Source organism: Penicillium paradoxum (assembly GCF_028828445.1).
Source record: "Penicillium paradoxum strain IBT 22861 chromosome Unknown utg000007l_segment0_segment0, whole genome shotgun sequence".
NCBI classification, from domain to species: Eukaryota; Fungi; Ascomycota; class Eurotiomycetes; order Eurotiales; family Aspergillaceae; genus Penicillium; species Penicillium paradoxum.
Genome location: NW_026643185.1, coordinates 4,671,923 through 4,696,897, shown reverse-complemented (window position 1 = coordinate 4,696,897; position 24,975 = coordinate 4,671,923). Strand labels below are relative to the sequence as shown.

At 49.2% G+C, this 24,975-nt stretch overlaps 11 protein-coding genes across 11 annotated transcripts; 5 read left to right on the top strand and 6 right to left on the bottom strand.

The window, feature by feature from the left end:
• Positions 1-403: 403 nt before the first annotated feature.
• N7457_009259 (DNA binding HTH domain Psq-type) lies at positions 404-2,134 on the top strand (the record flags this gene model as incomplete). The annotated part of the gene is made up of 3 exons (XM_057180302.1): positions 404-848; positions 916-937; positions 988-2,134. The coding sequence occupies 3 exons, from the start codon at positions 404-406 to the stop codon at positions 2,132-2,134; spliced, it is 1,614 nt and encodes a 537-aa protein (XP_057028688.1).
• A 938-nt stretch (positions 2,135-3,072) lies between these two features.
• On the bottom strand, positions 3,073-6,579 carry N7457_009258 (PXA domain-containing protein; the record flags this gene model as incomplete). The annotated part of the gene is made up of 3 exons (XM_057180301.1): positions 3,073-3,985; positions 5,171-5,981; positions 6,069-6,579. The coding sequence occupies 3 exons, from the start codon at positions 6,577-6,579 to the stop codon at positions 3,073-3,075; spliced, it is 2,235 nt and encodes a 744-aa protein (XP_057028687.1).
• Positions 6,580-6,734: 155 nt separating this feature from the next.
• Positions 6,735-8,176, top strand: N7457_009257 (uridine-cytidine N-ribohydrolase; the record flags this gene model as incomplete). The annotated part of the gene is made up of 5 exons (XM_057180300.1): positions 6,735-6,882; positions 6,935-6,942; positions 6,999-7,203; positions 7,253-7,569; positions 7,631-8,176. The coding sequence occupies 5 exons, from the start codon at positions 6,735-6,737 to the stop codon at positions 8,174-8,176; spliced, it is 1,224 nt and encodes a 407-aa protein (XP_057028686.1).
• Positions 8,177-9,094: 918 nt separating this feature from the next.
• Positions 9,095-10,970, top strand: N7457_009256 (GID4/VID24 family protein; the record flags this gene model as incomplete). Its single annotated transcript, XM_057180299.1, has 3 exons — positions 9,095-9,118; positions 9,193-10,711; positions 10,780-10,970. The coding sequence occupies 3 exons, from the start codon at positions 9,095-9,097 to the stop codon at positions 10,968-10,970; spliced, it is 1,734 nt and encodes a 577-aa protein (XP_057028685.1).
• A 1,057-nt stretch (positions 10,971-12,027) lies between these two features.
• Positions 12,028-13,888, top strand: N7457_009255 (uncharacterized protein; the record flags this gene model as incomplete). The annotated part of the gene is made up of 6 exons (XM_057180298.1): positions 12,028-12,149; positions 12,197-12,227; positions 12,274-12,411; positions 12,469-12,519; positions 12,566-12,818; positions 12,876-13,888. The coding sequence occupies 6 exons, from the start codon at positions 12,028-12,030 to the stop codon at positions 13,886-13,888; spliced, it is 1,608 nt and encodes a 535-aa protein (XP_057028684.1).
• A 544-nt stretch (positions 13,889-14,432) lies between these two features.
• N7457_009254 (MFS transporter) lies at positions 14,433-16,076 on the bottom strand (the record flags this gene model as incomplete). The annotated part of the gene is made up of 4 exons (XM_057180297.1): positions 14,433-14,640; positions 14,695-14,826; positions 14,881-15,867; positions 15,937-16,076. 4 exons carry the CDS (start codon positions 16,074-16,076, stop codon positions 14,433-14,435), a joined length of 1,467 nt encoding a protein of 488 aa, XP_057028683.1.
• An 834-nt stretch (positions 16,077-16,910) lies between these two features.
• On the bottom strand, positions 16,911-18,572 carry N7457_009253 (uncharacterized protein; the record flags this gene model as incomplete). Its single annotated transcript, XM_057180296.1, has 1 exon — positions 16,911-18,572. One exon carries the CDS (start codon positions 18,570-18,572, stop codon positions 16,911-16,913), a length of 1,662 nt encoding a protein of 553 aa, XP_057028682.1.
• Positions 18,573-18,822: 250 nt separating this feature from the next.
• N7457_009252 (nitronate monooxygenase) lies at positions 18,823-19,869 on the top strand (the record flags this gene model as incomplete). Its single annotated transcript, XM_057180295.1, has 1 exon — positions 18,823-19,869. The coding sequence occupies one exon, from the start codon at positions 18,823-18,825 to the stop codon at positions 19,867-19,869; it is 1,047 nt and encodes a 348-aa protein (XP_057028681.1).
• A 265-nt stretch (positions 19,870-20,134) lies between these two features.
• Positions 20,135-21,797, bottom strand: N7457_009251 (cytochrome P450; the record flags this gene model as incomplete). The annotated part of the gene is made up of 4 exons (XM_057180294.1): positions 20,135-20,291; positions 20,348-20,520; positions 20,572-21,678; positions 21,729-21,797. 4 exons carry the CDS (start codon positions 21,795-21,797, stop codon positions 20,135-20,137), a joined length of 1,506 nt encoding a protein of 501 aa, XP_057028680.1.
• Positions 21,798-22,674: 877 nt separating this feature from the next.
• N7457_009250 (fungal specific transcription factor domain-containing protein) lies at positions 22,675-23,553 on the bottom strand (the record flags this gene model as incomplete). The annotated part of the gene is made up of 2 exons (XM_057180293.1): positions 22,675-23,249; positions 23,304-23,553. The coding sequence occupies 2 exons, from the start codon at positions 23,551-23,553 to the stop codon at positions 22,675-22,677; spliced, it is 825 nt and encodes a 274-aa protein (XP_057028679.1).
• A 50-nt stretch (positions 23,554-23,603) lies between these two features.
• Positions 23,604-24,652, bottom strand: N7457_009249 (uncharacterized protein; the record flags this gene model as incomplete). Its single annotated transcript, XM_057180292.1, has 3 exons — positions 23,604-23,829; positions 23,888-24,484; positions 24,537-24,652. 3 exons carry the CDS (start codon positions 24,650-24,652, stop codon positions 23,604-23,606), a joined length of 939 nt encoding a protein of 312 aa, XP_057028678.1.
• Positions 24,653-24,975: the final 323 nt, after the last annotated feature.

Genomic DNA, 24,975 nt, shown 5'->3' with positions numbered 1-24,975 from the left:
TCTCCGGTCTTCTCGTACCAGTTGCAATCGCGATTCAGACTCGCTCTGTCAATCCATGCGATACTGATCGTCCTGGCCCTGATTTTCCTTTTAACTCCATTGCCTTACCCGCATGTTCCTACCTTTTGCCCTCTTGCATATCCCGTATACTTTTATACATCCTCTGCTACTACTTCGGTAGATAGCTCTTCTCGGGACATTACCTCTTTCTTTTGGGTAAATTGGATACAGGTCTACAGGAGCAGTGGAACATGCATCAGCTCTTATTGTCTTATTAGATTGTCTCATTGTTCCCCCGGATTTCTTTTTGTCTCTCTTTCTTTGATCTCTCTCGAACCGAGCCTATCACACTCCCCCCCACCAACAGAGAAAAGAAAGCCCTATATTCCACCGAAAATTGTCCATGGAGGACCAAGCCATGGAAGCGGAGTCTCATCATGCGCCAGAGAGTGAATTCCCACATTCACCATGGGTTGAAATCGGCGCATTTGCTTCTCCTCAACACTCGCCCCCGATGCCCGAATATAGTGGATTTGATTATGGTCCTTCCCAGCTCATGGCTGTGGATACTTCGTATGGCATGTCAATACCGCCGCCATACGCCTCTATGCCACTACCCATGCCTTCGCATGCCTGGCCCAGCATGCTTACAACAACCAACCCGTTTCCTGAGTCGAGACTGCCTGTCTCCACTCCAACTTCGGCCTCGCCTTCTGCTCCTATGCCTCCCATACGAAAAACCTCGACTGGTGGATCTACACCTCGCAGGACGCTGACCGACGAGGACCGCCGTCAAATGTGCATTTATCACGAGGAAAACAAGACTGCTAAGCAGACTGATATTGGAGGTAAATACGTATTTTGGAGTCTTTTTTCTTCGTTCTGTTGAGCACACCGAACTGACCTTTTATGCAGCATTGTTTGGAGTTGAGAGAAGGTATCACTACAACAATTGCGTTATACTCTATATAATCTAACACATAATAGCACCGTCTCTAAAGTCCTTCGCCAGAAGGAAAAGTACCTAAACCCGGATGATGGAACCCGTTCTCCCATCAAGCGGGCCAAGGGCAGAGTCCCTGATATTGAAAAAGCTCTATCCAACTGGGCGACAAAGTATCAGCGTCAAGGCCATGCCTTGAACGATGAGATGATCAAGGAAAAAGCCCTCTTCTTCGCCAGCACTTGCGGCCCTGAAGGCAAAGAAAAGGTCTGCAGCACAGCCTGGCTGGAAAAATTCAAACACAAGAACAATCTACTCGGTGCAAAGATGCGTAGGGGATCTACCGAAATCCGCAGTGGATCAAACAGCCCTACACATCTCAACACCGATTTTGGATCTGCTTTACAAAGTCCAACCGGGCCTTCACCCACGTCTCCAGTTGATGGCTTCGGATCTCCGCTGTCTCCAACGAGCCACGAAGGAATCAAACGGAACATGATTGAACTGCCCGGTCTGACATGTGGATACCAACACGGCTATTCCAAGAGCACCACCTCTCTCGATACATCCTCGTCAGCCGGTATGATCAGCCCAACCTCAACCCTGCTCTCTGACAGCCCTTTCACACCAACGAGCCAATCCCGTCTCCCAGCCGTCAATTACAGCGCCAATAGTCGGCCACGCAGCCAAACCTTCCCGCTCGTACCCATTGATCCAAGCCTCCTTTCAGCCGATGAGACCATGGACCTACAGCACCGAAAGAGCGAACTCCAGCCATCCCTCTCAGTTGCCACCTTGGAATCCCCGATCGAGATGGACGAGCCCAAATCCCTAGTGTGTTCCCCCCGCCAGAAAAACGTTATCAAGCGCAACCGCAGCAACCCAGAAATCAAGACTAACTCCATGCCACCCCCGTCCAAGTCAACGACCATTTCCCCGATCAGCTCTCCAGGCTCTCCGACCCAGGACGAGGCTCGTCGTGCGCTGGAACTCGTTATCAACTACTTCGGTCATCAGCCCTCTGGCCTGGCCGCGCAAGATTATATGACCATCGGGAAGCTGATGGAGAGGCTAGATATCGCAAAGAATCAGCCGGGATTCATGTTGGGCGGCTTGCCTCGGATCGACGAACATGAGGATATCCCCATCCAGCGCGTGACCAAGAAGAGGAGCATTCACAATTTGGGATGAGCCTCGAGTTTGCATTTTATCTTTTTCTTTTCCCTCCTTTGTTCTAGCATTATTTATTCCCCCTTTTTGCATTGCTTTTGGCTTTCTACTCCTTCACACACTCTCTCTATTCTTTGAAGCATTTCCCCCCCCATCGCCCAGCATCGTTTATATCTTCTACACCATCCCCTATTATGATTCCCCATTCTCTTCTTCCTTTCCTTTGATTGGCTACTTTCTCACTCTTTCTCTTTCATGATCACTTATACGACCTTTATATCCATTTCCTATCTCCTGCCAGCGATGGCAGCGAGATAGAAAACCTGGGCAACCAAACAAAAAAACATACACATATCCAGAGGGCGACCTCTACTTCGGAGCTTTTGAGATTTACAGACGGGATTTACCTGAACGAGGTCTATGCATATGGAATAATGGACACATGGCAAGATGTGTGGTACACGGATTTGGGATCATCGGCCTTGGACTTTGGACTTGGGAGTTTTCTTTTCTTTTCTTTTCTTTTTTTCTTTTTTTCATTTTTACCGCTTGCTTTCTTCTTCGGGACTCTTGCTTTTTTATTTACTTATTTTTACTTATTTTCCCTGGTTTTTCCTGGTTTGTTATATCCCTGTTGTTTTTGCATTTCAGTCCCGGGCTCGCCTCACTCTTGTATTGCATCTCTTTCTTACACTCTCTCTTCTCTTAATTTTGGACCCAATCTGCTTCTCTAAACCGGACTTACACAAGTGCAAAGAACATACCTAGGTAATTTGGCTGGCTTCAACCGGCATGTCAGATTAGTTGATCCTTTTTTGGACGATATTATACCCTCCATTTGCTCACAATCACACCATTTTTGAGTTTTGGCTCTTATGCTGGTCATAACTCGGGGGCATATCTCATTAAGTGCGAATACTAACGAAAAAAACCAAAAGCAAATCATATGTTCATATATACTAAGTTGTCGGTGGTACTGATGTCACCCCACGATCCTCCAGTAGATCCTCAACACTGCGCTCAGCCATTTCCGGAAGCACCTTGGCCAGTACGGTTTCGATGATCGCGTAGATTAGATGCTTATTGCAGTACGCATCCGCAAAAAGGTCCAGGAAATCATTCTCGATGGTTTCCAAGAGATACAGTTCTTCCAGATCCATCCCCGCAGATGGATCGTCTGTGCGCAGCCGCTCAGCGGCAACACACTCGCCCGCAAGACGGGATATCGAAGAAGACGAACGTGACGCTGCATTCGCCCTCTCCGAGGAAGATCCACGAGGACTTCCGAGCGAAGGGGATGGGGATGGAGCGAGGGAGGGCGAAGTGTTGGAGCTGCAGGTACCATCACCATTATAGGGCGACGGAGGCGCCGACGAGGGGACACCAAGAAAAGTTCGTGCGACAGACCGCGGGATCACGGCCAGGAGACTAGCTGCACATCGCCGCTTGATAGCGGCGATCTCCGTCTCAGATGGGGTCGTTTTCTCCGCTTCGGCCGGTTCGTTTATCGATGTTGGGACATCGCCTGCGATGGATGAATACGATGGAGGGCCTGTGGCGGTTGAGGTTGATACACCGCCATTATGACTGTTGCTGCTATTCCCCGGATTATTGGTTTTGCCAACGGTCTCGATTGGAAGATCACAGGCTCCTTCCGCAATAGGAGGGCCAGGTGAGGCCGCGAATGGTGCTCTCTGACTGGGCGTCGGGGTCTGTACGGATTGTGGAGCCGAGGCCGGAGCTCCAACATGCCCGGCCGGTAAAGATATTGGACGGGCATTGGCTGGGAACAAGGTGGTCCTTGTCGCAAGAAGAAGGTTGGGCAACAAAGTGGGGGTCAGCACGTACTCCTCAATGGTTTCCCGAAGGAATCTGTGGAGTTAGCAAAGGTCCTGTTATGACGTCGGAGTAATTGAGTCAAGAGGGAAAAAAATTAATTAGCGAGAGTGCCACTGGACTGTGGAGCGGGAGGGTTTGTTCGCGCATATTTTCACGAGAAAGAGCCAAATAAGAATTGGCCGTATAGAGTGGGGGGAGGCGGAGCAAGATCGGCTTAGGCAGAGATGAAGGAGCTTGGGCCAGACAGGGATATCACTCTGATCAAGACGCAGGACGTCCAAGAGGAAATAATATGAACCCCCTCTTCAGTGGGTAACATTTCACTGTTCCTGGCAAGGCTTCATGCACGAGCCTCGGTCAGATTGTCAATTCCAATCCCCGACAGGAATTTCGCTCATTGGACCAAAACCAGTAATTCACTTGTCTTGGCCATGGCCTTTCCCTTTTTTCTTGCTTCCTTTCTTTTTTCTCATGCAAGCGCCCAATGTGGTATGGCCAGTTCAGTTCTACCGATGGGGGTGATCGGCAGGTCACTTTACTTTTTTCTTTTTTTTTTTCCCTCTGTCTCGTGCGTGATCAGCCTCTTCCCTGCCAAGGACGATTGGATCGTCGCCTATATCCGCCAAATGGGGTTCTCATTTCGATTTTGCCCTCGGACAGACCGAGTTTGAAAGTTTGCACATGTCGGAATCTCGAGATTTGCGCAAAGTGGGCAGACGAGCGGCACGGAAAGGGCCGGGCCCCGGCGCTATCACATCCAAGGGACGTCGGTTTTCCCTTCCAAGGCCAAAGAAATGGGGCATCCGCGGGCAACCACGGCCATCCCTGTTCGAAAATCCAGGTCGCTCGGGCCAACTTGAGGGCAGCCAATCCGATGACAGAACAACCCAGTAAGCCTGACGGTAATGACCGTACAGTAAAGAGACACCGTAAATTCGTAAGATGACCGTAATCGATCGACGGGTAATGCAGCCCTCCAAGGTTACAAGCAGATCAAGTGACCGACGCAGCATGCGAGCAAGACGCTTCATGTTCCACTTTGGCTCGCACAAGTGACACTCAACCCGTAGATCGTGCCTCGGAGATCGCACCGTTGCTCCACAGACGAGTATTCATTTCCAAGTAGGCCTGAGCCCCCGAGGGCAGGGTTGGGGCATTGAGGGGTTGCAGAGAAGGGCAGAGAAGGACTCCGAAGATAGGAAATGGAACAAAACTCACCTATCAAAGATTCCATCCGTGGCACCGACCCTGCCTGGGCCTGCCAGAATCAGGTGTTGAAACAGAGCGAGTGATCCACTCAGCCATGGCATTCTCGAGGGTATTCCTAATATCCGAGAGACCATGGAATACACCCGGTAGTCGAGGACTGGGCGTCTCCTTGTGACGCCATCTGACGCCTTGGATCCATCTCTTTTCTGAATGATGGGTAGAGCAAGTGAAACACCGACACTGTGCGAGGAAGGATCTGGACTCGATGCGACACGAAATATGCCCATGGCAATGAAACGTAAAGCGACATAACCAAGATAGATGCTTTGCAGAACGTTCCATATCCAAGCGGTGGCTGAGGATGATGCTGATTGCTGGTCTGGGAGCTCATCCTCGGTCGAAAGCAAGCCGAACTTTTCCAATCGGTTTACATCAGAGTCCGGGGCGGATTTTGTGTCATCTTGGGTTTGACGGCGTCCCACTTGAGCGGCGAGTTTGCCTATAGTTTCCCAAATGAACCACCCTTCGCATGCTCTCCCACTGACTTGGTTTCCCAGAATCAGATCTGCTATGATATCGACCACCAATGCCCTGAGACTGCTATTCTCGAGATCTTCAGTCGGAAGAAGAACTGCTAGTATACCGTTAGCCAGGAGCCGTCGATAAATGGTTTCACTCTCGCTCTGCTCGACTATTGTGGCTGGATCCGCTGTCTCAGGTACCGGGGAAAGGCTGGGATGTGGATTGAGCTCATGATAAAGCGCACGGTACGACGTTGGTAGACCAGAAAGATGTGACTGTTGCCTGGCCAGTCTGTACGCTGGAATGTCAAAGTCAGCAATGTTTCTCCTCTGCGCGGAACCACCATGGATTCCGACAAGAAGAACTTTAGAGCGTCAAGTCTCACAGAGTACATGTGCTTCCACCAGGCCAGGGATCTCGTCAAGGGCTAATTGTGCAACATCGATTTGGCGCAGCCTCTGCTCGAGTGCACGCGTGCAATGCGCGATTACTTGTAGTACTTCATTCACAAGCGCCTGATCAGGGGTAATTTTCGAGTACCACGAGTAGATAAATTCCTTTATTATAATGGCAAGCAGGGCGTAAAGTTGACGATCAACGTCATTGGAGCTCGTGAGGGGAGGTAACAGCTCTTCCGGAGGCGGTGGGGAAGATGCACCATAGCTGCTCGTCTGGGGACACAGTACGCGTCTGATTAAGGCAGTGGTAGCCTTGTCGCTGGCTGAGTCCAGGTCATCCTTGCTAGAGGCTTTTGGTGTACGCAGTCGAGAGGAAGGACGCGAAGGGGGTTGGAGTGCTGTCGGGGAAGGCAACGCGGTGGATCTGGAGCTGGAGGTTGTCGGCCCAGCCTTGAGATGGAATATCGGCTGCAGGCCGGGGCGGAGCGAGTCGCTCATCTCATCTCATAGACCTCCAGAGTTGGTTCAATAGCTCACCAGAGACAAAGCGTTCTCTGTTAAGACGCAGATAATCAAACGTTGATGATTTGTACCTGACCCAATCTGGGCTATAGGGCTTAGGGCTGGGAGATAAGGCTTATCGGCCTCCGTCGATGCGGGGATCTGTTGATGTCCAACTGTACTTAAGACACCCCGGTGGCCTGTTGTTCTTCAATTGTATTTTATGCTCCAGAAGATACACCATGGTAGACCAAGTTGACCAAAATATTCCTATTCCTTTGTGGTTGGACTGCGATCCTGGTCAGTCCATCGGATCCCTCTCACCTAGACATTACTGACTGTCCATTTATAGGCCATGATGTAAGCCTCGAAAGACACCTGGGCATTCCAGAGAGACGTTTGTTAATATGTTATAGGATGCCTTCGCGATTCTGATTGCCGCTCAGCATCCATCGTTAAACCTTCTTGGAATCAGTACTATACACGGAAATGCATCGTTGGAAAAGACAACTGCCAATGCGGGTAGTGTTTTGGAAGCGATCGGCAAGCCAGACATTCCCGTCTATCCCGGCAGTAATAAGCCATTCTCACGACCTGCCATTCATGCCCCTGATATTCATGGTATGAATTGTATCTCTTGTGACCCCAAGATCTTACTGATACTTCTTAGGCGAATCTGGCCTTGATGGGACTGACCTTCTTCCAAAGGCTAGTAGAGCACCTATCACTGATAAAAATGCCATTGCGGCCATGAGAGATGCTCTTCTTGCACAGCCCAAAGGAACTCCTTGGGTAGTTGCAACTGGCACCTACACAAATGTCGCATTGCTGTTTGCGACTTTCCCCGAGGTGGCTGAGCACATCCAGGGACTGAGCCTTATGGGTGGCGCCATTGGGGATGGATTCACCGATGCACCCATGAGCAGACTTCCAGGCGAAAAATCTAGGATTGGAAATGTGACGCCATGGGCTGAGTTCAATATCTATGTATGTTTTGAAAGACCTTGTCTCTTACTCTTCTAGCTCCACCACTAACTACGGGACATAGTGTGACCCCGAATCATCAGAGTCAATCTTTAGCAATCCTGTTCTTGCACCCAAGACCACTATCATCACTTTGGATCTCACTCATCAGGTTTTGGCCTCACAGGCCATTCAAACTCGCATCTTGCACGGCTCAACTGAATCGACGGGAGAGCCTACTATCCTTCGGCAGATACTGCACGCGCTTCTCACTTTCTTTGCAGCCACATATGAGAAAGCATTTGGATTGACTACTGGACCCCCACTACATGATCCTCTTGCAGTGGCTGTGATCTTGTCGACTCTGAATCCAGTCTTTGCCAAAAAGCATCCGAACCAAGCTCTTGCTTTTGATGATAAAGGTGGCGAACGATTTGCTCTGAGCATAGTCACAGATGGACGCCATGGCAAACATGTATCCGAGACTGGCCAACTGGGGCGCTCGATAGCCGTCCCTGTTGATGGTCCGGGTGTTGCTGTTCCCAGGGGAGTTGACCTAGAAGCTTTCTGGAACATGATCCTAGAATGTGTCCAGCTGGCTGATGACTGCAATGTTGCGCGCAAGGCCTGATCTACGACATATTGGAATACACGATCTACTTGAGAGAATTTACACCTTTTTACCGGGAGTTAGACCCTCAATGACATCTACAGCTACAGAATTTAGAACAATTTCTTTGATCAAGGCCAGATGCAGGAATAAGAGAGTGATTTTTAGCACATGGAAGTAGTCCCACAGTATTTCGAGTGGCCATATTGTTTTGGAATGAGTTTGTTCAACGAAGAACGAGTTACGGGTTTGGACAAACTTATCGGCCTATTGAAAGCACAAGTACTAGCACATCCTACGAAGGGCATACACATATCTAATACCCCAGATACTCTCCTTGCCAGCTGGTCTAGTAAAACCTCACCGAGATAGTATTTATGGGTCTCGAAATGCCCCTTGGGATTGCCAAATCTGTGGAAGGCAACCGATGCCTCCGTGGGGCCCGGATCAACCCGATGGTGGGGGTTTGGCTATTGATATACATGAAAATCGGTGGATAGGATCTATAAATCGATGTAAGGAATCTGAATGCAATGAAAGTCATCTCAGGATCTTATGTGATTGGAATAGCTGCACTGCAGATGGTTTGCAGCAAGGAAGACTCCACCTGTTCTCTGCCTTTACCACTTGCTTAGGCACATAGAAATCATAAGAAATCCATTGATACCCGATTCAAGGCATTCTCACGCCAGATCTGTTCATCTTTTCAGGCGTGGCCCTGAGCCGGCTGAAAGGAAGAACGTCATATGTTGTCCGCAGAACTTCTCCACATCTCAAACTGAAGCCTCACGACTCCGTACTCCGTAGCACTTCTCAACATTTGTCATGGGCATCTGTTCCCTTAATCTATTGTTAGTTGCCATATATATTTATACTGACTCTTGGCCCTGTTGTATGGCCACATTGATCCATACTCCTTGACGGCGCATTCCGATCAAGATGCCGCCCCCTAACACTGAATCAGTATGTTGCATCCCACATGGACTCAGCAAGCATCGCAACCTGTCTATTAGATGTGAATTAATCGGTTTCCTTAGTACGGCACACCTGCCCTTTCTCCGACAACCCCGGCTCCTGACCCTCCGCGTCGATCGTCGATTCCCGCACCTGCCCCTGTGGAGACCGATAACGCCCACGATGACAACGTGAACTTCCTACGATCGCGCCCAGCTCTTTTCAACCCATTACTGCCTCCACTAAGCCGACACCGTCGCCGTCGCTATCCAATCAACCCAGCCCTGCCAGAAGAGGATCGCATGGAGGTGGACGACCCCAACCATTCACGCACGCCCGTCGAACTCAACCATCGCATCCCTATCGTACGTCGCCAGGAGAGGTCAACTGATATGCCGAACTACGAGGGCCGAGTGCCCAACTCACGGTCCTTGTATGGCTGGGCACCCGGGTCAGATGACGAGGAGGAAGTTGCGCCAGGCCTCGAAGAGTCAGAAGACGATCAAATGCGACCGTTCCTCCATGCCATCTCCAGTCGTGGTACAGCCCCCGCACGACCTCCACGAAATGAGGTTCCAATGCCAGGGCAACTAGTACCACATGGATATGAGGCGTCATCGGCCAGTAACCGGGCTCGGACGTCGATCTCCACCGTGGCGGCTTTGTTGCAGTCCACACGACGTCAGCCCCGGCTTTCAAGAACGCGCACCTTGGAGAACTACCTCATAGATCGTTATTCAGATTCCAACCCAGAGCAAGATGCCGAGAACACCGTGGCAACTGCATCCCGTGCCTATCGCTATCGTCCTTCCAACCGCGCCGACTTGCATCATACCAACCTCACCCACAACGATCTACGTGCTCGCGCCGCCGCGCATCGCCAGCTCCACCCAGACACCTACATGAGTAATGTTCTCAAGGAAACGATCAACTACCTCGATCGTCTTCGGTATTCCAATTCCCTTGAAGAGAGTATGCTTGCCGCGGCGGATAGTCGGCTTCCCATCGCGATGGATAACAAGTCTTGGAGAGATACGGACTTCATTCTCTACACCCCCAACATTGCACCGCCAGCGGCATGCTCATGGCTCCGATCTGGGATGGCCTTTTCGGGCCATCAACGAGCTGCGAGCGTGGGGTGCTCCGTGTTATCGCAACCCGTTCCTAATCTGAATGCCCCCGGTGAACCGGTCATTGTAAATGGAAATGACAGCGCCCGATTCAGCGTGTCTACCTCAAGTGGCCGCCGCTACTTGGCTAACAACCGCGAGGAACACTGGCCCGTCAAGGTCACGATACACAATATCAATTACGAGGACATGACCTTATCTGGCACCATGGAGGCATACAACATCCCTGATAAAACTTCGCCTACGCATGATGCACATATCATCACTTTCTTGGAGGGCGAGATTATCGATTTCAACAAGCATACACTGGAGACCAAGAACTTCAAGGCCGATGCAGATATTGATAGCACGTATTGGCGAGAACTGCAACCATTCAAGGACCTGACAGATGCCGAGATGGCTCGAAGTCTCGTGAGCCGAAAGTGGATCACAGAGGAATTGTCCAAGGGATGGATCTTGATGAGGTGGAAGGGTAAGTGGCAGAAGCTCATGTCCCCCAGCGTTCTCTCTATTCGATTTCGGTTTGCTGACATACTCTAGAACGATGCTTCATCACCCCCACCGATGCTCGTCAAGGCCTTACAATCTCCGGCTTTTATTACATCTCTCTTCGTCGCGAGGACGGGCAGATTGAAGGGCTGTACTATGATCCAGGAAGCTCGCCTTACCAGCAGCTCTCTCTCAAGCCGGAAGTACCGAAAATGATTCGCCCTTCTTACGCATTCCGCTAAACGAAGGCCTCTGGTGCACGTCTGTTTCTTGTTTTTTTATTCTTGTTTTTTCTTTTGGCACAGAATAATCTTCTGGCCCTCTCTGTCTGAAACCTCAGAATTTACGATTAGGCGTTCCGGAAAACGTCGGATGGCATCTGACATGGCCCTTTGCATAGCTCGGTGGTGTTTCTTTTGTTTGGTCAATTATCTTCATTTCGTGTGTGGCCCTTTGGAATAAACACTTGGCTATCAACTTGCCGGGCTGCTGCTCTCATGTTTATCGAGGGATCATTACTGTCACCCTCTCTTACCATTTGACATTCTGATCTTATGTATCTATGAATTGGCAGAAACATATTGCATGTTAGCAACAAAAATAGAGATTCGTTGCCCGCCATGAATCAGTGTTTACTTATCAATGGTGATCATCAGAACGAAATGGGTTGACATCGCTATCTTGAGACTCGAAGACCTGGCTTCCTATACTCTTGTCATCCCCGAGCCATGAAGCACAGAACATCCCATAGATCTCCGGGTCTCGGACAAGGCTACCGTCTGTTCGAGCATAGAGACAAACTCCCAGGGTCAACCAAGCTTGAGGCTTGCTCTCATTGCTCAGATGACTGGCCTGTCTCGCTAGGAGTTACACATTCAGTAACCTCGGCATCTGGGCCCACGGCACTGCAATTCCAGTTCTGGTTAGTTAGAGCGAGGAGTGTATCTGATACTCGCTTGGAAACGCTCCTCTTGATGTACCCTCCCGATTCAGAATGTCAAACGTAATAGGAATGCGATTAAGCCAGCCCGGATGGCAATGGAAGTAATATCGAAGCCATTCCCCGCAGATACCGAGCTGATTAGGCTTCAGCTGGTAGCTGAGTGGCCGCATGGACTTGCCCGATTGCGGCAAGTCTGAGGAATAGACGGAGGTTGCATGCTCCTGTAGATCATCTTCTCTTTCGGCTTCTTATCTCTCCACCATGTACTCTGTACTCCGTACATGGTGGCTTCAATCTTGGCTGCGATGATTATTTATTGCCCCCGTCCCCTTCGCTGAGAGGAGACAAGTCGCGCGATGCATTTACAACGTCTTTCGCTTTTAGCGGCGATCAGCTGCGTGGTCCAGCCTGCGATCGCGGTGCCTCACGGGCCTCGAACTCAGGAGGGAACTTGCAAGAAAACGAAAGTTGCGATTCTGTGCGTATTGCCTTTGCTTGATTGTTTCCAAAGCTGATCGAATATAGCGGAGGTGGTGTCGCTGGTATCACTGCTGCTGTGGGTTTCCCCCTTCATCTCCCCAACCATCGTTGACAGTCGATAGCAAGCCCTGACCAATGCCTCTATACACGATTTTGCAATCCTTGAATACCGTGATACTCTCGGCGGTCGGGCTTTGCATAAGCCGTTTGGCAAAGACAAGGATGGAGAGCCGTATACCATTGAGATGGGCGCTAATTGGGTATGCATGTCTGAACTCGGTATCTGCATACAAGGGTCACCCTGACAAGTCGCATAGGTGCAAGGCATCGGAAACCCAGGAGGTCCGCAAAATCCGATTTGGCTCTTGGTATGTTCCACCAGATGTTGATTGACTGTAATCTGACTATGGAAAGGCTCAACAATACGGACTGAGGACTGAGTACTCCAATTACGACAATGTTTCCACCTATAACAAAGACGGGTACTCAGACTATAGTGAGCTATTCGATGCCTATGATGAGGCCTATGATATCGCCGATGGAAAGGCAGGGGAGATCCTTATTCAGAACCTCCAGGATCAAACTGCCAAGTCGGGCCTTGCTCTGGCTGGCTGGAATCCTAAATTTGACGACATGGAAGCACAGGCTGTTGACTGGTGGTCGTGGGGTAAGCACTGTCTCCTACTACGCTGGACGCTGGAAGATTAACATTGAAACCAACTAGACTTCGAGGCTGCTTATTCGCCACAAGAAAGCTCCTTTGTCTTCGGCGTTGCAGGCACCAACCTAACCTTCAACTACTTCAGCGACCACGATAATCTCGTTGTGGATCAACGAGGCTTCAATTTCATTTTCAAGAAGCTAGCATCAACTTTCCTTCGCGATAACGACCCCCGTGTTCACTTGAACACCGAGGTCACGAACATCACCTATTCAGACCATGGCGTCACTGTTCACAACAAAGACGGCAGCTGTGTCGAGGCAGACTATGCCCTCAGCACATTCTCACTAGGAGTCCTGCAGCATGGCGCTGTGACCTTCTCTCCAGAGCTCCCAGACTGGAAACTGGAAGCTATTCAGAAGTTCACCATGGGAACATACACCAAGATCTTCTTCCAATTCAACGAGACCTTCTGGCCCTCCGAAACCCAATATCACCTCTACGCAGATCCTGTCACCCGCGGCTGGTACCCAATCTGGCAGTCCCTCTCAACCCCGGGCTTCCTCCCAGATTCCAACATCATCTTCGCAACCGTGACCAACGATCTCGCCTACCGAGTCGAGCGCCAATCAGACGAGCAAACCAAAAAAGAAGGAATGGAAGTTCTGCGCAAGATGTTCCCAGACAAGGATATTCCCGAGCCAACCGCATTCATGTACCCACGCTGGACCTCAGAGCCCTGGTCTTACGGCAGTTACTCCAACTGGCCGCCTTCCACAACCCTAGAGATGCACCAAAACCTCCGTGCCAATGCTGGCCGGCTGTGGTTTGCCGGCGAGGCTACCAGTCCGACATTCTTTGGTTTCTTGCACGGCGCATACTATGAAGGGTTGGATGCTGGCCGACAAATCGCGGCAATTATCCAGCACCGATGTGTGAAGTCTGACTCTAGTCATTTGAGAGAATGTGGCCCTCGCAAGCACTATGAGACTTTGCACGGCACATCGCCGTATTCAGACTACACTAAGCTCAATGGATGGGATGTGGATAGTTTCGTCGATAACAACATTGATTAAGCAGAGGGCTGAGCACATTGGAAGTATCGGTCCATACGTGAGGCTGTAGTTCGATATCTAGGGTAATATAATTGTGACGATATATCTCGCTTTCTTCGACTTTGGATCTAAAGTGTGCAAACTGATAGAGGTTCTGTGAAGCTAGCGGCGTGATAGATGACAATATCAAAAAGCCGAATATGACTACGAAGGTGTATAGCAGCCAAGGGTTGGATTCAAGCAAAGCCAAGTTAGCTACCTGAACTTGTCTATATTTGGACTGCTATCGACATCGCTCATTACTGTACTGTGAATCATAGTCCATACTTGAAGCAATTACTAGCATATGAGTCTTGAGAAATGAAGAGAATATCTGTAAAAAAAATTGGAAAAGACATCGCAAGGCTGCAAACGTGGCCGATTAGACAAAAGACTTCATTTTTGCCTGCCGGTTTTTCAAGATAGGAACGTAGATGCCTTGACCATGCACGTCGTTAGGCTTTAAATTATAGTCAACGCTGGTGATTCTATGAACAGATATTACAGATATTGCTTTTGGGCTGCTTTATTCAAAGATTCTGCTTTTCCCTCGCAGCAAAGGCCCATAAGCCCTAAATATGATCGGAATCGGGATCATGATTGCGGCCAAACTACCAAGCAAAGTGCCAGCCCATTGGATTCCCACCTTTTCAAACATTTGCCTCGAGAATAGTGGAAATCCTGCGGCTACTGCTGATCGAAGCATGATGTTGGCAGCAACAGCAGAAGCAGCACTGTAGTATAGACGCGTCAGTTAAGTCCATTGATTTCCTCGGGCGAATGCCTACACTGGTAAATAGGAATCAACAATATAGTTGAAGCAGGGAAGAAAGATACACAGTACTCCAAACCCAATAAATATTCCGGCCATGGCGGGCACAGCCCAGTGGATTTGAGAGGTGAATCCGGTCCAGCCAAACCTGTCGAGGTATGGATTAGTAGAGCTCATTCTGAGAGAGCGTTATTATACTCACCAGAAAAGACCAATTGTAAAAACAGGCGCTCCTAGAAGTGGTGGAGCAAGCCGCCATTCAGGCACCGGGATACCCTGGTTATCTGCCAATTTTCGTGCATAGTTCAACTGTCCCAAAAGGATGAATGCACACGCGAGTAACACTCCAACAATCAAGCCAATAAACATCAGTCCAGCGATGGCGGGAGTCATCCCATGGACATGTTCAAAGACAAACGGATATGCTTCGAGAAGTGCATAGACAAGACCGTAGATGAAAGACATGTAGATCGAGACCACGAGAATGATCGGTTCCATGAACAGCAGCTTCACTGGCCGAGTGAAGTACTTCTCCACGAGATCTGCAAAATTGATCTCAATCTTCTCTTGTCTGGCATGAATTGCCCAGTTTTTAGTCTCTTTGCGGATTGCAGCAGCCTTCGCCATGAGAATACAAGGAGGATAAGTCTCATCCAGACACAAAACACTCAATACTCCATTTGCCAGGCTGAACATTGCCGGGATATAGAGAGTCCAGCGCCAGCCGAGATAACTGGACGTAATAAACCCACCCAGGAACGGAGCCATAAATGGTCCCACAAAGACAGTCAGCGCATACAGCGAGATTGCCACGCCGCGAGTTGCGTTGTTGTATAGATCTGCTAGTACGCCGGGAACGACGGTAAGTTGGCTGGCACCAAACATGCCAGCAAAGAAACGGCTTATGATCAAGGTTTGAATATCTTTGGCAACTGCTGATGCCACGGTGAAGATCCCACCGCCCAACATACCGATGGTCAGAGGCCATTTCCTTCCCCGGAGCTCTGATGCAGGCGCCCAAATAAGGGGTCCGGATGCAAAGCCTAGGACGTAAAGAGTTGTTCCAAGGGTTCCCACCTCTCTCCCGACTCCGAAAGCTTTGCTCGCTTTGTCGATACCCGGTGCGAATATAGCGCTCGTTAACGAGACTATGAATGTGCCTGAGCAGACCAGGATAGAGTTGAATAGTCTGTGGAAGAGACTCATCAGTTTTGCTTCATGTGCCCATGCCCTTGGTATATGTGGAAGAGCGGCTTACTTCGAAGACAGTTTCCAGTTCTGAGGATGCTCAGGGTCGTCGATCCCTTCAAATTCCACCACATAGTCTTCTGGATTGAGAAGAGGGTCTGGAAATGGCTTGCCTCCTCCGATAGACAGCTTCGCATGAGATTTGGACATGTTGGAGTGACGATCGATAGATGAATTTGTCAAGATTGATGCCTAGTATACTGCTCGAGAGCTTTGCTTTCCCGCAGTGAGGGCGAATTCAAACCCGTACTGCCATAGAATCATCAGACTGTAATATGAATATAGAATAAATTTGTAGAAAATCGATGAGAGCTCTCTGGGACTAAAGAGTGGAGGATGAAACATCGTATTGAAGCACGCCGGGTATTGCGGATAGTAGGAAGCAGTGTCCCCGATAGGCTACATGCCTTTTTTTCGCAACTTTTCACGCCGATGACAGGCTCCGAAGATGGATGATCAAGTTGATACATTCCAACGCAGATTGGACAGATCCGACAGTTCCCATTTTGTATTTTTCGAATCAGCCAGGACCAATCCATGACCCAGGTTTGTACTATGGCGTGGACCTCAGCCGATCCTCTTCCTTTTTAGTGGCTTTCGCGGGCTTTCTCCCTTCATGACTGCGACTGTCTCATCCAGCGTCTCTGAGAAAGTGATGTGGTACAGCTCTTCACTCATCTGGCAGATTCTGTAGAATCTCCCGGCGGCCTCAAAGATCAGCTCCCCTCCCTGCGGGTTGCACCTAGCAACGGTTCATTGCCCAAGCTCATAGGCAGTGGCGATTTGATAGCCCCAGGTCTCTGGTGTGACCCATTCACAGAAAGCAGAGGAAACCAGATGTACCATGTTACCGTCAATATGATTATATCAGAAACAACACCGGAGTGATTTCAAATGAGTCAAGCACAACATCAGTATGCTTATATGTAATGAGAAACTGCCACTAGCAATATACAAATCCCCAATTCACTAAGTCTCAAGGCCCTATCCAGATTCACCCAGGAAATTTGAACCATGAATCATATCCGCATGTAGGAACTGATCGAGGTCAACTCTTTGCAAGCCAGGTAGATCAGCGACGAAAGCCTCTAGCCATGAGTATGCTTCAGCGCTTGGAGATTCTTGCTGAGATGATTGTTCAACGGGAATACCTTGCTGTTCCACGTTCAAGATGCCATTGAATATTGCAAGGTCATCTTTCCTGCGCTGTTGATGGAGCATGACTAACAGGCGAGCGGCATTCCAAGCCTCTCTCATAGTGTCTGTATCGTAAGTAGATGCAACGAGTTTCAGTGTCTGCATTGCTTCCGGAAGCATTGCTACAGATGGACGGGTGTCCATTACGAGCAAGACGCATATAATGTGGAACGGTACATTGGCTATGTGTTGCCAGGGAGTGCAGTCCTTGATCATAGTGCGTGAGCAGGCAAGTCCTTTCTTTAACAGTTTCAAGGCCTTTTCTGTTAGGTGGGAGGAGAGATCAAGATTCTGTGTATGGACTCTGCGCAGGATACATAGCACAAGATTGCATTGTGCCATAGCCGATGGGGGCTCCTCATGACTTCTTTCTAGGACCTGCGATAGCGTTGCTTCCAGGTTTGTCTCATCATCTTTGGATTTTCCCGGATTGAGGCTTTCTGACACGGGCAAAAGGCCGAGTAGCTCGTGTGTGTAATCGCCTTGTTTGGTTGATGGAAGCAAGGGTAAATCATCTTTATGGAAGAAGACTCGTGACAGGCCAAGATCGTATGAAATCCACAAGTTCTGGTGGAATGCCACGCCAAAGAGTCTCTTTTGAAGATCTGGGTCGATGTTTGTATCACTACTGCGTGGAAAGACCGAGTTTGCAGAGTTTAAATGCAAGCCTGCAGCTTCCACTAGATGCATCAATTTCGAACTTTCCATCCATGTTGAATAGGGCACATCCGTCATTCGCATGTAGACAACCCGTAACATCCATCCGGTGAGGAGATCCATTGGAGGAGGGCCAGTAAGAACATGCATTTCAAGAATAGAACGTACAGATACGACGAAATGTAACTCCGTGACCGTCATGTTTTGTTGAGAAAACAGACAGCCTAGGGCAGCAATACCACCGATGACACTGTCATATAGACTCTCGACTGAGGTTGACTCCCATCTGGCCTCCAGTCGCTCCAGAAACTGGGCACGGTTGATGAAACCATAGCATGGATCAATCTTCGTGAAGTACACATCAGCAAGGGCCCTCATGTGTTCCAAGGACGTGATGTCTGTGATAGATAGCGCTGTATGAACACCCTCAAATGTCGGCGTTGATCGTCGCTTTCCAATATTCCACCCAAACAGACTAAGCTTGGGCGCTTTCGCAGGATCGATATTCAGACCCATCTTTCGCACAAATGCGGCACCGGAATTCGCTTCTAATCGACGATCCACCCCGTGGGTATCTGACAAGTCGTTTTGCTTGGGGGACTGTGGTATGCTAATTTCATTGGAATGCTCTTCTTGGAAAGCATGGCGTCTTCGTCGTGGGGTTGATTTGTAGTAGCAGTCATAGTCCCATTGACCGCATGTTTCGCAAGGATCAGCGCCGTCGCATTTTCTTTTGCGTTCTCGGCATGGCTCGCATGCTACCCGCGCCCGCTTGCGCTTGGATTCGGACATCATAGCTAAGAACGGGTCGTTCGGCGGAAGAGATTCGGGTTCCTAGTGCCCTGCCAGGTATAGGGGATGGGGCGGGTATTGCGGAGAACGAGGATCTGCGGGCCACTCCCTGGGAACCGTGCGGATATTGCGGGGCAATGGGGTGACGTCGATGAAACAACATCCACAGCTACACAGCTTTTTGCCCGACTTTCAATCAACTATCTCATTCTGACCCCGTTATTCAATTCTCAAATTGAAGCACCACACCATGACCGTAAGCCTACTGTCACGATACCCATGGGTATCCAGTCCATTTGTGGTCAGCGCGCCCATGAAAGTCATGTCCGGTCCAGCACTGGCAGTAGCTGTCTCGCGCGCCGGCGGGCTAGGATTCATTGGACCAGGTGCCAAAACACAAGACACAACTGAAGACCTCGAAAAGGCATCATCTCTCATCCGCCAAGGAGACAGCACAATACCAACTACTAACTCTGCGCTCCCCGTCGGCGTGGGATACCAGCTCTGGGCTGATGATATCAACGTTGCTGTCGCCGCCATTGAGAAATATAAGCCATGTGCAGCCTGGCTCTACGCCCCACGTCAACCCACAGAATACGATGACTGGTCTAGCAAGATCCGTCAAGCATCACCGGATACCCAAATATGGATTCAAATCGGCACATTGAAAGAGGCAAAACAACTTCTACAGAATATCGAGCGACCAGATGTCATAGTGGTGCAAGGTGCTGAGTCAGGTGGTCATGGTCGAGCGAAAGACGGAATGGGACTTCTGGCACTGTTCCCAGAAGTCGCAGATGCTATGGCAAGCAGTCAAATCCCATTATTTGCGGCTGGTGGGATTTCCGATGGGCGCGGTGCCGCAGCGGCGATGTGTCTCGGAGCTTCGGGGGTGGTCATGGGGACTCGATTTCTGGCTGCCAGTGAAGCGCGCATTAGCCAGGGTTATCAAGATGAGGTTGTACGTGCGGTCGATGGTGCAGTCTCGACCACACGCACGCTGTTGTATAACCATCTCAGGGGCACTTATGGATGGCCAGAGGAGTATAGTCCCCGGACGATTTTCAACAAATCGTTTGTTGAGCAACAGGAAGGGAAGTCTTTTGAGGAATTGAAGAGGCTTCATGATGAAGCTGCGAAATCGGGCGACAAGGGATGGGGGCCTGAGGGAAGACTTGCGACGTATGCTGGGGCCTCTGTGGGCTTGATACACGATGTGAAAGATGCAGGAGATATTGTCCGTGGGGTTCGAGAAGATTCATCGGAAATAATTCAGCGGCTGTCGCAAAAGAATTAGACCTGTCAAATTAATTCACACGCCTTTGGCAAATTGAACAGAAATTAATGCAAATTAGCGCAAAACTGGACATGTTGAGAAAGAATATTTGAGGATTTATCAATAGAAAAATCATGATCCAACTTGCTGCTACGGACTGCCATAGGATATGGTACCAAAAGACAAAAGAACTGAGACACCAACTCTTCAAGTAATTACCTCAATTCAGTAGTAACCAGCACTTAATTCCGTCGAACACTCAAAGATTTCAGGTCCCACAGGTCTCTTAATGTTGCGCTAACGACAATTTCACCATCAACGGGTCCCGCTCCCAGATATTGAACGATTTCTGAATGTTCCAGGTGGCCGAACGCTCATCTAGTGACATGTCAAAGCTCCAGATGACCTTGGCTGCAATGAGGCGCATTTCCGCATAGGCAAGACTGTGGGTGGTTAGAATTAATCAACTTTCCTGGAGACGTCACAACCGAAAACTCACTTTCGTCCAAGACAGTTGCGAGGTCCAAGCGAGAATGCTTGAACGGCTGCCCGATTGTCCGACTCAAATCGTTTGTCCCTGCTATCCAGCCATCGTTCGGGGATGAAGGAGTCCGCTTCTGTGAAAAGCGACTCGGCATGGTAGGTAGAATAGTGGGCTCCAGACACAGAAACCTGTTTGGTGTCAAGATGTAGAAGGTATCACTTGTAAAAAGGGAGACATACGTTCTCGGCAACAAACTGTCCATCGATCAATGCACCTCCCTTAGGTACAATCCGCGGTAAAACGGCCGGTATAGGGGGGTAAACACGCAAACTCTCCTCGAGAGCTGCATTTAGATAAGTCAGTTGGACAACTCTCTGGAAATCAATCTCATCGTAAGATTTGAAGCATTCTCGGATCTCGCCCACGAGCTTCGCATAAACCGAGGGATTCGTCAGAATGTAATAGGTAAATCCAGAAAGTAAACTAGCGGTAGTTTCGCTCCCAGCAATGATCAACAAGGCCGCATTTGCTTCCATTTCACGTGTGGTCATGGACCGATCGTCGTTATACCGTAGAATGTAAGTCATGAAATCCGGCCTTTCGACTTTATTATCCAGCCGGCGATGAACCTTCTCCGAGGCCAGAACAAAGCTATCTTCTCGCATGTTTCTGAAGTTGGAGGGGATCAGACTCTTGACAAGCGGTGCCAGGAAAGGGTAGACCAAGAGTGGGCGCGATAAAGCTCCCACTTTCACGCTCGCAAAAGTCATCTTGACCCACGGGTGGTACTGGCTTTCGCGTAGGCAGTCAAAAGGCTCACCAAAGGCTAGATCACCAATAATATCGAAAGTGGTGAAGTTGTACCACCGAGACATGTCGACGGTTTCCTGTGATCTTGCAACTTCCCCCTTCAGCTTCTCAACCAAAATGTCAACATATGACTGGACTATGTCTTCTTGCTCGCGCAAAGCCCTCTCGGAGAAGGCATGAGAGAGCAATCTTCTTTCTCGTGCGTGATCGGCGTCATTGGCGTTAATAAGATTGGGCCCGCGTGGCCCCTGGAGGTAGAATTCAGGGTCTTTCACGAAAGATCCAGCTTGCGACTTTCGATGGCCGTAAATATCTTTCCATGCCTGTGGGCTGCGATATACAAGACTTTTGGGACCTGTACGAACTACATCCCCATACCTATCATGGAGCTCCTTGAGTTTGTAATGATATTGCCCCGTCAATGTCCAGTATAGGTTTTGGAGGTTTGTGCATGCGGCGAGCTTTGGACCAGGAAATTTCGAGAGAGGGCTGAGGTATAGGTTATAGACCACGGTCCATAGCACATATAACAACGGCTGAAATTCCTTTAACACAGGCGTTCATCTACAAGATGTAAGGAACTTACAGTGATAATGAGTAGATAACCGATATGTGTCGTATCCCAAACTTGTGTTCTAGGACTCCAAGGTACCATGATGAGGTTGGATAGCCCGTCCGTCTTCAGGAACCGTGTTCTCAATATCTTGAACAATTGACGATCAAAACGTGGCGATTTGAAGAATTTTATCAGCGATGCAACTTTGTAGAGGAAAAAGAGACTGGAACCTGCATGCGCCTTGTGGGGAAGGATGAAAAGGGATCATCTGCGAGCAAGAGGGATGTATTTATAATGAGGGTGGGAGAGTAGAAGTCAGATGACAGAAACAGATTTCCATGAATGCCAAGTGAAACGATGACGATACTCTGCTTAAGCATCGTACGGACTTTCGGATGGCTTCAGTCCAGTGCCCAATTGGCATGGTTCAGGGTATGGTGTCTGAAGAGACCCCGCATCTCAACACTCTTGTTGAGCATAAGTAGCTGCAGGGATAACCTAGTCGCCCTATGCTATTGGCTTTTAGAATGGCTGCGTCTAAATCAAACCTAGCGCTGTGTCTGACAAAATAGCAAGGTGAGGCTTTTTTGTATTCGACTCTTCATAATATCATGGCAATGAGCTTATGCAGGAAAGGGACTGCATAAACATCGGCGATCCCAATGCTACAGCCACATTTCAACATCCTTGTTGAGCTGCATGGATAGGTGCAGGAATTAACCGGACTCCAGTTGCTCGTTCTGCTATTGGAAATAGCTGGGTCTAGATCAATACTAGCGCAGTGATTGACCGAAAAGTGTTGTCCCGTGTTCGATTCCTCACAACACCAGGGAGTTGGAGTTATGCCCGACATAAACCGGATAAAAGTCAGAGATTCCAATATTGCGGCAGTAAGGGGTTGATGTGCATAAGACAGGGAGATTAACACAAGCCAGCTCATTGCCTTGCCACAGGAACCGGCATCACTACCCGAGATTCACAGTGATCTAAGAAATTCCGTCATCCAGGACTCGTCAATACTATTGAAAGCCATGACATCGGGGAGGGTCACTTCAGCCTGCATCATATTAGTGTCCACTGCACTATTCGCAGGTATATCCAGTCGCCACGTCTCCACCAATTTTGGTTCCCAGTTCATCTTCAAGCCTCGAACCATTCTCAATCCTCGCTCGAATGTGTACAGTTCCCTATTTGCGTGAGGACTGAGAGCCTCTGTACACCTTTTGAGGATAACTTCGTTTCTGTCCAGATATTCAAGAACATTGGCAGTGTCTCGGACCATTGTCTTGGACCATGCAGGGTCTTCCAGAACCGTGAGCTTGTACAGATTGACAATAGTTCGGGTGAATTGGAAGAAGATGGCAGGCGGTGCCTCGAGATAATCCTGTCCTTCAAGTTCCAACCACACGTCTAGCCAGCCCTTTGTTGCCTGAAGCGAGGTGGAAAGGCTGTCAAGGCGATTGATGTCGAAAGCGTGTGGAACAGCGGGGTTTCCGATTGATATTTCGTTGATTATGATTTCGGCATTGTATAGGTGCATCAATAGGACTTCTTTTTCTTGTTAGGTGTGACCGTAAAATCTGGAGGGAGGGAGTAGATCCCTACTATGCTGTTGAAGGTAAGGCGGAATTTGGCTCTTCACGTTATCTAACTCCTTCTTGAAAGTACTCAAATAGAAAGCCAGCGAAGGTAAAGGTTCACCATCACGTCGCAATTGATGAACTTTGTCTAGGATCAGATGAAGCTTAACTTGCGCAACCAAGAGCTCATCCTGAGAGCACTCTTTAGCCTCAGCGAGCACCGAAAGACTTTCTTCCATGTGTGGCGTCCAACGCATGGCGTCGATCCTCGACATTGATAATGCAGCGCTGACGGTAAAAATGTTAGTGGTTATTTACAGGGAGTTTATCTGGGAAAGTACCTTGATGAGATCAAAAAGCACCCCAACACAGCCCTTATTTCCTCCAGTGTTCTGGGTGTAGGCAGACTTTGTTTTAGTCCAGTGGCAATTCTGAATGAATGCAAAGCCGAGTTCCCATCTGGGGCACTTTGATTAATTCCAAGCTCAGCGACAACTGCCATTAATACATGTGCGTAGATGTTGATGAATCGCTTGTTCGCTTGTGAGACCCTGAGAAGTTGTAATGAGGCGAACAATTTTCTAGTGATGCTTTTTTTCCCCTACATACCATGATACAAAAGTCATTACTCCGAGGAGAAGATCCATGCTTGGCGCAATGTCGACCATGACCCTTTGGTGAATATGGTTGGTAATTCTTCCGAAAGAGTCTCCTTTGTTTTGGTCTCTAAAAGTGACCACTTCCATAATGCATGCCCAGAAGAATGGATATTTATGTCGTAGTTGATCAGATGTCATATTAGCAGGGATATAGACAAAGGGAAGATATGTCAAGTTCCGAGTGCGGAACTGGTCGAGGTATTGTTGACCCATAGCGGGTGGCACGTAGATCAGGGACGAGACCTCACGGCCATCTAAAGAACGATGTTGAGGGGAATATAGTGCTTTCGACATTGGCGGGAGGGAAACACTGGTTGAACTATGACTGCTCGCTGGTGCAGGTTGACTTGGCGCATCTCGTTGACTCGGTCCTGGATTTATGAAGTCCCATTCCGGAGGGAGACCAGGGCTCACACCACTATTTTGAAATGCAGACATTACCCAATCGAGTTTCGCCTCGCGATGATTGGTACTACGGCCTGACGGCCGTTTACTGCGCTTGCGAACTGTGGGCGCAGCCCGGCATTCCTTGCTCAGCCGTTGGCATCTACATTCGTTTTTAGTTGAGACTAGTGCCACAAGCCATCAGTGCTACTCACCTCTCGCAACCAGCCCCAGTTACAGACAGAACACATCTACACTTGGCACGGGAACAGTTCATACATGCGCGACCATATGGCGCAGGGGTCCCACTTGACATTTGGGTGGTCTCCATCCCGATGTCCGGTGGAATTCGGGATTGAAAAGAAAGATTTATTAAAGTGATACTAAGCCACCCCTCAGATTTTGAAATAAGATCCAAATAATACAACAGCCAAATCCTCAAGAGGAGAGCACATTTGGAGTTGGAAGCTGGAAACCCCGAACCCCGAACCCCGCTGCTAAACACATGAGCTCCACCAGTGGATCCTCGGGATCTCGCCGGTCCGAATAATAGCTGACTCATCCTGCCTGATGCGGACTGCTAGCCCTAACTTGGATATGTACGGCGTTAGTCAGTGATGTTGATCATTGCGAGTGCAGCAGCTAGCATGGGCA